At 37.6% G+C, this 14,136-nt stretch overlaps 2 protein-coding genes across 2 annotated transcripts; both read left to right on the top strand.

The window, feature by feature from the left end:
- Positions 1–2,010: 2,010 nt before the first annotated feature.
- Positions 2,011–3,030, top strand: LOC118242874 (trace amine-associated receptor 6-like). The gene has a single exon (XM_035535872.1). The coding sequence runs from the start codon at positions 2,011–2,013 to the stop codon at positions 3,028–3,030; it is 1,020 nt and encodes a 339-aa protein (XP_035391765.1).
- An 8,430-nt stretch (positions 3,031–11,460) lies between these two features.
- Positions 11,461–12,444, top strand: LOC118242876 (trace amine-associated receptor 6-like). Its single transcript, XM_035535874.1, has one exon. It carries the CDS (start codon positions 11,461–11,463, stop codon positions 12,442–12,444), a length of 984 nt encoding a protein of 327 aa, XP_035391767.1.
- The last annotated feature ends 1,692 nt before the right edge of the window (positions 12,445–14,136 follow it).

Raw genomic sequence — 14,136 nt, 5'->3', positions numbered from 1 at the left:
TTGACCTCTAAGACATTGGTGTAGACTGCATTTGGATGGTTGTATACATTAATTCTTCCATGAATCCTTTATCATTTTTTATATTAATGTTCTAGATTATCAGCTAAGTATATTGCTACTTGTAGAATTATTTTTTTTAATTTTTTGTTTTATTATTTATTTTGCTTGTTTTGTTATTCATTTAGCGGGTTGTTTGTGTGTCTTGGAAAGAACACGAATTTGCCTGTATCACAATACAATCCCAATGTCATTGGAAAATTCTATTTATGGTCTTTTTTTTTTAGAAATTGGTAGTCTGTTTTGAATCTTGTGATTTACCTTCTAAACAAAAGATTCTTGTGACATTTTGGCTCTTTTGAAGCCAGTGTTAGATGTTGATTCCATGTTGTTTTTAATTATAATACTGTTCACACTTTGCATTAAAGTTATAATCAGATTTGAAGGGCAAAGTGTAGAGTATTCAAACTTGTTCTTCCTGAGGTCTCCTTGTCAGTGTTTTGAGAAGTTGGCGCCCCTTGACTAAAACCTTTCAATACACAAAATACTGCAGCATATGTATAAAGAAAATCAAGTCAAATCATCCCATTTTTCCTCAGTACACACACACACTCACACACACTCACACACACACACACTCACACACACATTAATCAAAACGTGTGCGCGCACACACACACACACACACACACACACACATCAGTGAAAATGCACACACACACACACACACACATCAATCAAAACGTGCACGCACACACACACACACACACATACACACACAATGTTTTTCATTTTGGTGTGAAGGATGTGGTTGCTTTTTAAACACAATCTGCTGATATCAGGTTTAATCTTTCAAACAGCCAGTCTTAAGTTGTTCTCCTCCTCTAGTTTTGATGTGTTCTGTGGCTTCAGAACAACCAGTGCAGAGGATCCAACTTTGTATACATATAATGAACCACATGGCAAAGGCTTCTGATTGCATGTTTTGTAAAGGCTGGATAATCTTGCTGAATGTTCAACCAGAACTCAGCCACTGGTTGTCTGTTGAACTGGAGAATCTACTTCCCCAAATAATTTGATGTAAGTGAACCCATATTTTAAATAATATTCATCATATTGTCTCTTTTTACATATGTCGCCTTTTTCTAATTTTATTGATTTTCTGGAACTTAAGTGGTTCATTTTGGAAATTATGACACATTTCCAGTTGACAACATTTTTTGTACAGACTATTGTCCAGTGATGGTTGGTGCTCTGTACTGGTCTTAACCTCCTTCCCTTTCCCTGCACCCAGTGCAGTCCTCCAGGGGGCTGTAGTTTCTGATAGAGAGTACACTGTGTGCAAAGTGGCTGCTGCTTCTCATCAGGTGTGTGTGTGTAAAGAGGAAAAAAAAGCAATATTTGTAAAGCGACCTTGAGTTTGAGAGAGGTACGAAATGAATGCAACTAATAATAATGATAATATTGCAAGCATCTTCATGTCCTTTGTGTGAAAAGCAATATGTAAATAATATGTATATGTAAGATGTAAATAATAATATGTATTATTACAATGTATTATTATTATTATTATTCCACAAAATAAAAGTCTAGATTAGTGCTCCCACTTTCAGCTTCATCAAATAAATTTTTTTTTTCAAAATCCAGCAGTCATAGAACAAATGACCAGGTTCGTTACAATAAGAGCATTATATGTATGCATTTATTTAATATTTAGTAGTATGCTAAAGGCAAAGGAATACCTAAAAAAAAACCTTGTGTACAAAATGTGATGGATGTGAAATGTTTGAACTCTTAACTATAAACATTTCCACTCCCCTACTGGTCACCCCTGTAATGACATTGTTGAATATTAAGTGAATGATGCTGTGTAAAAAGTGGCCATTCATATGTTAGTAGGAGGATTCATACTTCAATATAAATACACAATCTGCAAAGTCAAATTCAGCAGATCAGCACTGTTGAACAGCATATTATGAACATCTCCAACTGGCATATCTATAAATTCTCAAGATGAATATCACAGAGTATCAGCAAAACATGACAGTTGAGTACTGCTTTCCTGACAACAACTCATCATGCAGAAAGGAGGTCCGAACAGGCCCTGGAAATATATTTTTGTTTAGTTTTCTGTCTTGTATATCTGTTTGCACTGTGTTTTTGAACTTGCTTGTGATCTTATCTATCTCTCACTTCAAGCAGCTCCATACCCCTACCAACCTACTCATCCTCTCTCTGGCTGTGGCCGATCTCCTCGTGGGACTTGTTTTCATGCCTGTGAATACAATGCAACTAAGAGACAGCTGTTGGTATCTTGGTAAAATGGCATGTACAATTGTTCTAATAATCAATTTTATCTCAATGTCAGCATCTCTGTGCAATATGGTTTTCATTGCAGTTGATCGGTACATTGCAGTCAGTGATCCTCTGCTATATTCCACTAAAGTCACAGTTCATAAAATGTCTTTATTCATAATTCTAGGCTGGTCTTTTAGTCTCTTGTATATCCTCATCTATTTGTACTTTAATGACCATCTGCTTCCATCACAGATCTTGAGCAGATGCCACGGAGAGTGCATTTTATTTATAAAATCTTCCTTAGTGACCACTGATCTTGTGATTTCATTTATATGCCCATGTTCTGTTATACTTATCTTGTATTCAATCATTTTTACTTTGGCACGACGTCAAGCTAAAGCTGTGAGATCTATGTTGAATGCTACCTCAAACAGACACAGAGCCAAAGTTTCTAAGTCTTCTAATTCTAAAGCAGCAAAAACACTGGGCATTGTTGTTTGTGTTTATCTTGCTCTCTGGATACCTTTTTATTTATGTTCTCTGACAGTTGAAAACATAACATCTTTCTCACTCTTGTGGACTGTTCTTACCTGGCTTATATCCATCAATTCTTCTGTCAATCCCCTAATATATGCTATATTTTATCCATGGTTTAGAGCCTCAGCTCAATACTTTGTCACCTGTAGACTGTTTAATTTTTCATCAACAGTCATTTTGTTTCTAGAGCATATTTAATTTCAAACTTTATTCTCCTCAAAAGACTGAGACTGCATCACATTAACTATGTGCCTGAGAACATTTCTAAACTCAAGTAGGATTCAGCTGGCAAAGTAAACCAGAAAAAAAGAAATAGCAAAAAACTGTGAACTTGTGTATAAATAAAATTAATTAATTGTTTTTCCAAACTTGCAAAACCAATTTTATACAATTAAACTATTGATATTTATGTTTTCAAAGTTTAAAAAAAAAAACCTGAAGAGATGAGCAGGATGAATTGACAGGTTTCAGTAAGTGTGTATTATCTCTTTTTATCTTAGTATATCAAAATTATGTATATGAATTAATGCATTTAAAGCAAATATCAGCAGATAGAAGGAGCTAGATATTTATAATTTTTGTCTAACCTATTCACGTATAACCTATAAAACAAGTCCTGCTATAAGACTGTATACACACTGTTATATGTATGCATTCAAGCCAAGTTTGTAAAAGGTCTTTTACTTGCTGGATCACATTTTTTTTCTGTCAGATCAGAACTTGAACACTAATTATTTGGTATGGCTGTCATTTAGATAGATAATATACATTAATTCCTCTCAAAATCCCTTAACATGCTTTATTTTATAAATGTTTTATCAAAGTATATTGTTACTGTAGAATTTAGGAGTCCTTATCTTTAAAATTGAATTTGTTTCCAGCACAGTTTTAATTTCAGACTTAACCTGACACCTGAAAAGCTGAGACCACTCCATGATACCTCTATCCTTCCTCTACAAAATCTCTTACTGTGACGAGGCAGAAAAAGTCAGATGCTAGAGGCAGATAAGAGGTTTGGGTTTTATTAGAATCCAGATCAGTAGTCGGTGAACATGCAATAGTCAGAGCCAGAAAGATGAAGCCAGGGATAATCACAGTCATGGAGATAAACAGTCCAGGACATAAACCAGAAGGCAAACAAAAACAGAACGGAAATCCCATCAAGAGAGCCATACATGATCCCCAGGCTGGTATACTGATGTCTCTCCTCTGTGTCAATCTGTCCTTGGATGGAGGATGATATCCTGACATCAAACTTATTGCTACCCCAATGTGTTTAAAAAAGGTTGACCAGACTCGTGAAGTGAACTGAGGTCCTCGATCAGACAGGATGTCTTCAGGGATGCCAAAAAAGTAGAACACCTGATTGATAAGTGCCTCTGCGGTTTGAAAGGTGGTAGGTCCAGGGAAGGCAATGAAACTCACCCCATGTGAAAAGCAATCTGCTACAGTCAGAATTTTAATATTTCCATTAGAGCAGGGTAGGTCAGTAATAAAATCCCCAGCTAGGTGTGACCAAGGCCTTTCAGGTATGGGTAGCAGCATAAGTTTACCTGCAGTTAGCGTCTTGAGGGTATTACTTTGACTGCACATTGAGCAGGAGGTGACATACGTGTGCACATTGCTCGTGAGCATTTCTCACCAATAACAACTAACAAGGAGTTGTCGAGTACAGGTTTCACTAGTATGACCTGTAGTGAGATAAGAATAAGTCCAGGTTAATTGTCGATCTCGGCATGATACTGGTATGTAGTTTCCCCACAGGATATTCAGCAGGTATTACTGTTTCTTTTGTTGCTTGATCGATTTCCTCAATCTCCCATCTTATAGATGCTATATACACCCATGTAGGAGGGATGGTTTCCTGAGTATTGTGATCCTCCTCAGTGTACCCTAGGTGAAAGTGGGACAGGGCATCTGCTTTTGTATTGTGGGAACCTGGGCAATACAGGATCTTGAATTGAAATTGTGAGAAGAATAATGACCAACAGGCTTGTCGAGGGTTTAATTGTTTAGCAGAATGCATATACTCCAAATTACAATGGTCGGTAATAACTGTGAAGGGCTAGTTGTCCCCTTCCAACCAGTGCCTCCATTCTGCCAAAGCCAATTTTATGGCTAATTAGCTCACATTTTCCTATCTCATAGTTCTGCATGGCCGGGGCCAGTTTACGGAAAAAGTACGCTAAAAATGGTCTGTTGGAATTGTCATTCCTTTGTGACAAAACGGCTCCTATTCCTATGTTGGAGGTGTCTACCTCTACCACCAATGGGATGGAAAGATCAGGTTGTTTAAGAAGAGGAGCAGTGGTGAAAGCCCCTTTTAATCATTTGTTGAATGCTACCTCAAACAGACACAGAGCAAATGTTTCTAAGTCTTCTAATTCTAAAGCAGCAAAAACACTTTGCATTGTTGTTTGTGTTTATCTTGCTCTCTGGATACCTTTCTATCTATGTTCTCCATCATCTGAAAACACTGCATCTTTGTCAGTGGTGTGGACTGTTCTTACTTGGCTTATATTCATTAATTCTTCTGTCAATCCCCTAATGTATGCTATATTTTATCCATGGTTTAAAAACTATTTAACTGATAATTTTCAATCGATTATATTAAATTCCAAACTTCATTATCCTCAAATGACTGATACTGCATCACATAAGTTATGTTTCTGAGAATTTTTTTAAACTCAAGTAAAAATTGGCAAAGTGAACCTGAAAAGAACAAATGGTTTAAAAAACTGAAAAGACGAGTTGGATGAATGGACAGGTTTCTGTAATTGTGTCGTAATCTTTTTTATTCTATTGTATCATAATTATGTACATGAATTAAGGTATCTAAAGCAAATATCACCAGATATCAGGAGCTAGATATTTTATACTTTGTCAAACTTTGCTTATTCACATATATAAACAAGTCCAGCTATAAGACAGTGTACACACTATCTTATATGTATGATATGTATGCATGTAAGCCAAGTTTGAAAAAGGTCTTTTACTTGCTAGATCCCCCTCTTTTTGCTCTCACTCCAAGACAATGGTGCTGCAATGGCCAATAGAAATCAATAGAAAATAGAAAAGGGGGCTCTAATGCTCTATTCAGGATCAGTTTTATGTGAGTAACGTGCATTTTGAGGTAACTAAAGGCTTGCGTATTTTGTGTTATCTTACAAAGGAACCGAACGCGTTTCCGAGCAAAGAAGTGAGCACGTAATTAAAGAACTTTACTAACACTCTGTATACCATTTAAGCATGTCACACAGTTGCTTTGATTGTATTTGAATTTTCTATGACAAAATCTGAAGTTATCTTATATCAGAAGCATGTTTTAAAAGGCCAGGCATGATTGTTGTGGAGATTTACCAGAAAAACACGATGTATTCAGTGTGGGATTTCTGTTGAACGGATGCATGTAGATGGCTGAAAATCAGTAAACAGGTATTTGTATTAGGCCTAAGAAATGTTTATGTTGATAAATCTACTCTACTTTAAGAATATTTGATGCGATCATGTGATTCATTTGAGTATGCCAGCTTGGGCCCACTGGTGGGCCCGCTAGGGGGCGTTACTGCATGGACAGGTTGTGAGAGAAAGTTTCTTAATATACATTGTCTGACATTCTTTATGCATTCCTCAGTAATACTAAACTGATATATGTCCTATGGTTTGGCTGAGACATACAGCTGAATATCATCAGCGGAGCAGTGTAAACTAGCAAAATGTTTATGTATAATTTAACCTAGAGGTAGCATATATATAGAAAAAAGCAGAGGCCCAAGGACAGATCCTTGTGGGCCACTATAGCTAACCTTGTTGTATGCTGAATAATGTATGTAAACAAACTGGTAGCGAACGGCTAGATGAGATTTAAACCAGGAAAGGGCTATTCTCCTAATCCCTGCAACATTTCTAAGTCTATCTAGTAAAATGTTGTGATCTATAGTGTCAAATGCTGCATTCAGACTAAGCAATATAAGCAAAGAAACATAACCCAGAAGCCAACAACAGGTCATTAACTATGTAAATCTGAGGTGTATCTGTAGTACATATTACACTCCTGGACTGCAGTGTGCTCCTGGTCCAGTTTGGGATTTGGGACTGTCTGTGCACCTCGTTGCCTCGCCCTTCCTGGAGTGATTGCTGTGGCTTATATAAGGACCCTGGAGGAAGAAGACAGTGGCTTGCCAAAAGCTCATTCTTGTATTGGCAGTGATTTGTGAGTTTGTAATCTTTGCTGTGCTTACCTTACCTTATCTTGTCACATCCCTAGTTTGCTTGTGCTTGTGCTTGTGAATGTGAGCATTCCCTGTTTTGTTTATGATTGTGATCCCTGTGAAAGATGAAGTGTTTTTCTGTATGTTTATATGTATAGTTACTGATTGTAGGGAGTGGTGCCTGTTTGTTTTTGCGTTTGGGTTATTGTCTGTTTATTGTCAGGGAGTTAGTGTAGAATTGTATTTCATTTTTTTCCTGCAAAATGTAGTTAGTTGTGGTGTTTCTTTTGGTAGTGTGGGTTTGGTTTGTTATGTCGGCAATTAGCCACCCCTGACATTATTCAGTGTTTGCGTGTGTATTTGTGTGTGTGTGTGTGTGTGTGTGTGTGTGTTCACCCTTTAAAATATACAACATTTCACCTTGTCTGCCAGTTCAGTCCAGTGATTTAATCATTCCACATACCATCCTGCTACCAGTATTTTCACACTGCTGTTGCAACCTCACCGCCTAGACAGGGTCATAACATACAATTCAGTCAGGTCTAACCCTGACTGAAAGACTTCAGGTATCTGGTTCTAATTCAGGTATGAGCTTAGCTGCTGTGCTACAGCTTTTTTTCTAGGATCTTGAAAATAAATGGAAGGTTTTAGATCAGCTTGTAGTTTGACAGCTGACATGGGTAGAGTTTAGATTTTTTTGAGACATGGTTACTGCTAATTTGAATGAATTAGTTATGTAGCCAATGTTCGTGGATGAGTTTATTAAATTTAGTAAGGGTTCAATAACCTCAGGTTGGATTTCCTTAAAAAAAAGTGTGTGCAACAACATAGCAACCACACACATGCTCAAAACACACACACACACACACACACACACACACACACACACACACACACACACACACACACACACACACACACACACGTTCACCTCTTTCAAGACCTACGTATTTCCTTCAGGAAATACAAATTAGTTTTAAAATCCAATATCATTATTTGACTAATAGGCCTATATATATTAATACTATCTCACTATACTGAGCTCTTTAATGATTATATGCAATATTTAGGATAGTGTGGACTTACCTTGCCTCTGTATAATGTGGGTATACTAAATACATTATATTGCAGTGAGTACAGGAAATAATTAATGTTGTTCCAAAAAGATCCAGTAAGAGCATTAATTTAAAGAATTAGAATCTTTTTTCTTTGTTGCTTATTCAGCATAGACAATATTCACTGCACAGATTCATTGATTGTGTAGATCACTATCTTTCTGAACTTGCTTCATGAACAGTAATTGTTCTTTCTAAATGGTGAGCGCTAAGGAGACAGACACGTGCTGAGAAGAGCGAAATTTATTATGGGCAAGTCCAGAGTCAGTATCGTTGTAACAGTCCAGGGTCAAAGGAAGAAAGTAATGCAAACAAAGACACAAGACAGGGAAACCATGGAAACATGGATACTAGAGGGTGACCAATCGTGACAATACCCCGCCTCCAAAGCGCACAGCACCGTGGCACACAAAAACAAGAACAACCACAAACAAAAAAAGGAATAGGACAAGACACTGACATGAACAGAACAGGCAAGACAAGAAGCAGAAACAGGAGTAGACTTGGGGGGGGCAAAAACAGGAGCAGGAAGGACACAGGCAGACACAGGAACTGGACACAGGAGCAGAAGAGACAGAAGACACAGAAAGCAGAGACACAATAGGAACAGACGGAACACCACAAAAACAAGGAACAGACGCAGGAACTGGGGCAACAGATGTGGGATCAGACACAGGAACTGAGGCAACAGATGTGGGAACAGACACAGGAACTGGGGCAACAGATGTGAGAACAGACACAGGAACTGGGGCAACAGATGTGGGAACAGACACAGGAACTGGGGCAACAGATGTGGGAACAGATACAGGAACTGGGGCAACAGATGTGGGATCAGACACAGGAACTGAGGCAACAGATGTGGGAACAGACACAGGAACTGAGGCAACAGATGTGGGAACAGACACAGGAACTGGGGCAACAGATGTGGGAACAGACACAGGAACTGGGGCAACAGATGTGGGAACAGACACAGGAACTGGGGCAACAGATGTGGGAACAGACACAGGAACTGGGGCAACAAGAGCAGACACAGCAGAAAAAAAAACAGGGATTGACGCGGTAACAGACACAGAAACCAGGGGAACAGGAGCAGATGCAACAGAACAAGACCCAGGAATGGACATGGAAGCTGGAACAGAACCCACAACAGAAACAGACTGAGGATGACAAAAGTCCAGGAGGGAGGACGAGGAGACACAACAAAAGACGACAAGCGATAAGTGATGACCATAGGCACAAAAGGAAGAGGAAAACAAAAATGCAACATAGACCAGTCCAGGTACAAAGGGACGGGAATAAGAACAGACACGGGCCCCGGAAGGGTCACACGGATGGGCACAGGGACAGAAACCAAGGGAGAAAGAGGAACTGGAATGGGCACAGAAACTGGCACAGGGACAGTCAATACAACGGGGGCAAAAACAAAACCAGGCAAAGGAGAAGGAGGAAACAATGGGGCAGCAGGAGCAGGTGTAGCCCTATGGGGAAAGGAATGTGTGTGAACAAGGGTAATCCACAGTCGTAAGGCAAACCAGAACAGACAGGCAAAGAGCGTAATCCAAAAGAATATGCAGAAATCTAAATAACCAGAGAAACAGACACGATAAAAACAACATGATAACATTTCTATTCAGAAATGTACCACAAGATGACGAGACTTCCTAAAGACTATGTACAAACACAGGGTTTACAAAGACTAACGGGTACTAACAAGATACAGGTGAAGGCAATAACCGTCAAGATACTAACAAGAGGGTGTAACAGAATAAAACTCAAAAACACATTGTGTGCAAAATGTGATGACAGCCATCTATTTTTCAATCATTTTAAAGGACATCTTACAGAGTGTCTGAAAACAAGTTGTACTGGACTAAAACCTAGTGACACCTGAAATGTCTCTCTAACAGCAAAAAATACCATTGGAATTGCTTTGGTCCAATCATGACCTGACTCAAAACAGTACTTATGAATCATTGACTTAAGTGTTTTGTGAAATTGCTCCAACACGCCATTGAGTGGGAGGAGTAATGGAATCTGGGCTTCCACTTGGGTCACAGACAGGTATATCGCCAATCTGACAATATGGCAGCAATTGCGGCTTTTCCGACACTCAACACCAAAAGGTAGTGACAGCTGGCCAATAGAGGGCACTAGGGTGCCACTCACCCTGGAGGAAAATGTTTGTTAACATCATTTTTAAATTAGGTTTTCTGAATCATCAATAACTACATATTTTATGTATGAGACTGCACTATCAGCTCCTTACAAGTATGACTCTAGTGGTTTACTGGAGAATTGCACTTACACTTTCATACCCTTACAAGAGAATTTTAATGTGACTAATGTGACATTATTATTTTTTTTAGTACAAAGTGTATACAGTACATAATAACTCTTTTATCAAGTTCAAGTGGCAAGGAGGATTTGTATAAGGAGGAACTTGTTAACATATGTTCATGTGGTTTATGTGACAGATAAAGACAATACTGAGGTTGAAATATGGCTGTTGTACTTTATTGTCTTGCTGATATATATATTGGTTTTGTTATAATAACATCTGGATTAACATTAAACCTGGTTTCCCAGTGAGCTGTCATGCTGTAAATTATGTGAGTATGTCTTTATAATGCCTAGATGCACAGACATAATGTGAGCAGTATTCACTTGCTTCACTTGAAGTCAGTCTAAGTGGGAAAATTGTAGTGTATGATGCTGAATTGTCATAGTTTCTGTTCCATCATCTCTGATATTGACAAAAAACCTTGAAAATGAATAATTTTCCCTGAAGCCCTTTATAGAAACGCTATCATAAAGCACATGTGGCAGGGGAACAGAATGGATTAGCTCTGCCTCTTTCAGATTTGTCAAATTTAGTTTTTTCTTAAAGATCCAGCAGTCGCAGGACAGATGACCAGGTTTGTTACAATAATAAAACATTACATTACATTAAAACATTATCTATGCATTTATTTAATATTTAGTATGTGTTAAAGGCAAAGTATACTACAAAAAACACCTTCTGTAGAAAACCTGATATATGTAAATTGTGCTTGAACACTGACTGTTAACTCTAACTGTTAACTCTAACTGTAAACACTTTCACTCCTCTACTGGTCACCCATGTAATGACATTGATGAATATTAAGTGAATGATGCTGGGTAAAAAGTGGCCGTTCATATGTTAGTAGGAGGATTCATACTTCAATATAAATGCACAATCTGCAAAGACAAATTCATCAGTTCAGTACTGCTGAACAGCATATTATGATCAGCTCCAACTGGCCTATCTGTAAATACTTAAGATGAATATCACAGAGTATCAGCAAAACATGACAGTTGAGTACTGCTTTCCTGACAACAACTCATCATGCAGAAAGGAGGTCCGAACAGGCCCTGGAAATATATTTTTGTTTAGTTTTCTGTCTTGTATATCTGTTTGCACTGTGTTTTTGAACTTGCTTGTGATCTTATCTATCTCTCACTTCAAGCAGCTCCATACCCCTACCAACCTACTCATCCTCTCTCTGGCTGTGGCCGATCTTCTCGTGGGACTTGTTTTCATGCCTGTGAATACAATGCAACTAAGAGACAGCTGCTGGTATCTTGGTAAAATGGCATGTACAATTGTTCTAATAATCAATTATATCTCAATGTCAGCATCTCTGTGCAATATGGTTTTCATTGCAGTTGATCGGTACATTGCAGTCAGTGATCCTCTGCTATATTCCACTAAAGTCACAGTTCATAAAATGTCTTTATTCATAATTCTAGGCTGGTCTTTTAGTCTCTTGTATATCCTCATCTTTTTGTACTTTAATGACCATCTCCTTCCATCACAGATCTTGAGCAGATGCCACGGAGAGTGCATTTTATTTATAAAATCTTCCTTAGTGACCACTGATCTTGTGATTTCATTTATATGCCCATGTTCAGTTATACTCATCTTGTATTCAATCATTTTTACTTTGGCAAGACGTCAAGCTAAAGCTGTGAGATCTATGTTGAATGCTACCTCAAACAGACACAGAGCAAATGTTTCTAAGTCTTCTAATTCTAAAGCAGCAAAAACACTTGGCATCGTTGTTTGTGTTTATCTTGCTCTCTGGATACCTTTTAGTCTATGTTCTCTGTTTGCTGAAAACATGACATCTTTTTCACTGGTGTCAACTGTTCTTACCTGGCTTATATCCATCAATTCCTCTGTCAATCCTCTAATATATGCTATATTTTATCCATGGTTTAGAGCAACAGCTAAGTACATTGTGACTTGTAGACTGTTTAAATGATCACCTTCAACATTCCATTAATTTTCAAAGCATATTTAAAAAACTTTATTCTCCTCAAATGACTGAATCTGCTTCATATGATATAAATTACAAAAACTGAAGAGATGAGTATGATGACTGGATGGGCTTCTGTAATTGTGTTTTAAATTTGTATTTTTCAAATCTTATTCTATTATAGTCATGCACATGAATTATATATATAAAGCAGATATCAGGAGCTAGGATATTTATACCTTTTGTCAAAGTTATCTTATGAACATATATAAAACTGGTCCCACTATAAGAGAGTATACATGTTATATGTGTGCATGTATGCTGTTTGAAAAAGGTCTTTTAATTGCTGGATCCCATATTTTTATTAATCTGTCAGATAACAACTTGAACTCTAAGACATTGGTGTAAACTGCAGTTGGATGGTTGTATACATTAATTCTTCTATGAATCCTTTGTCATTTTTTTTTTAATTAATGTTCTAGATTATCAGCTAAGTATATTGCTACTTGTAGAATTTTGTAGTCTTTATCTGTAAAATGAAATTTGTTTCCAGGGCATTTTAATTTCAGACTTATCCTGCCAGAGGTGGAACACTAAGACAACTCCATGTTATCTCTGTCCTTGCTCAAAAAAAAAATTTCACTTTTTATTATTTTTTTGTTTTATTATTTATTTTGCTTGTTTTGTTATTCATTTAGCGGGTTGTTGGTGTGTCTTGTAAAGAACACGAATTTGCCTGCATCACAATACAATCCCAATATCATTGGAAAATTCTATTTATGGTCTTTTTTTTTTAGAAATTGTTAGTCTGTTTTGAATCTTGTGATTTACCTTCTAAATAAAAGATTCTTGTGACATTTTGGCTCTTTTGAAGCCAGTGTTAGATATTGATTCCATGTTGTTTTTAATTATAATACTGTTCACACTTTGCAGTAAAGTTATAATCAGATGTGAAGGGCAAAGTGTAGAGTATTCAAACTTGTTCTTCCTGAGGTCTCCGTGTCAGTGTTTTGAGAAGTTGGCCCCCCTTGACTAAAACCTTTCAATACACAAAATACTGCAGCATATGTATAAAGAAAATCAGGTCAAATCATACCATTTTTCCTCAGTACACCCACACACTCACAAAAACACACACACACACACACACACACACACACACACACACACACACACATCAATCAAAACGTGTGCGCGCACACACACACACACACACACACACACACACACACACACCCACACACACATCAATCAAAACGTGCGCGCGCACACATACACACACACACACACACACACACACACACACACACATCAATCAAAACGTGCGTGCACACACACACACATACACACACAATGTTTTTCATTTTGGTGTGAAGGATGTGGCTGCTTTTTAACCACAATCTTCTGATAGCAGGTTTAATCTTTCAAACAGCCAGTCTTAAGTTGTTCTCCACATCTAGTTTTGATGTGTTCTTTGGCTTCAGAACAACCAGTGCAGAGGATCCAACTTTGTATACATATAATGAACCACATGGCAAAAGGCCTCTGATTGCATGTTTTGTAAAGGCTGGATAATCTTGCTGAATGTTCAACCAGAACTCAGCCACTGGTTGCCTGTTGAACTGATGAATCTTTTTCTTGTTTATTGTCTAAATGTTGCTTTAGTTTTGCTGCTTTCAAGCTGTCATTAGCACAGAT

This window comes from Electrophorus electricus, chromosome 17 (assembly GCF_013358815.1).
Source record: "Electrophorus electricus isolate fEleEle1 chromosome 17, fEleEle1.pri, whole genome shotgun sequence".
In the NCBI taxonomy this organism is placed as follows: Eukaryota; Metazoa; Chordata; class Actinopteri; order Gymnotiformes; family Gymnotidae; genus Electrophorus; species Electrophorus electricus.
The sequence above is the reverse complement of the archived record's forward strand: the minus strand, read 5'-3'. Positions and strand labels throughout refer to the sequence as shown.

What these genes read in the sequence shown, in the direction of transcription:
- LOC118242876 (XM_035535874.1), top strand. Translation starts at nt 11,461, where the DNA reads ATGAATATCACAGAGTATCAGCAAAACATGACAGTTGAGTACTGCTTT.
- LOC118242874 (XM_035535872.1), top strand. Translation starts at nt 2,011, where the DNA reads ATGAATATCACAGAGTATCAGCAAAACATGACAGTTGAGTACTGCTTT.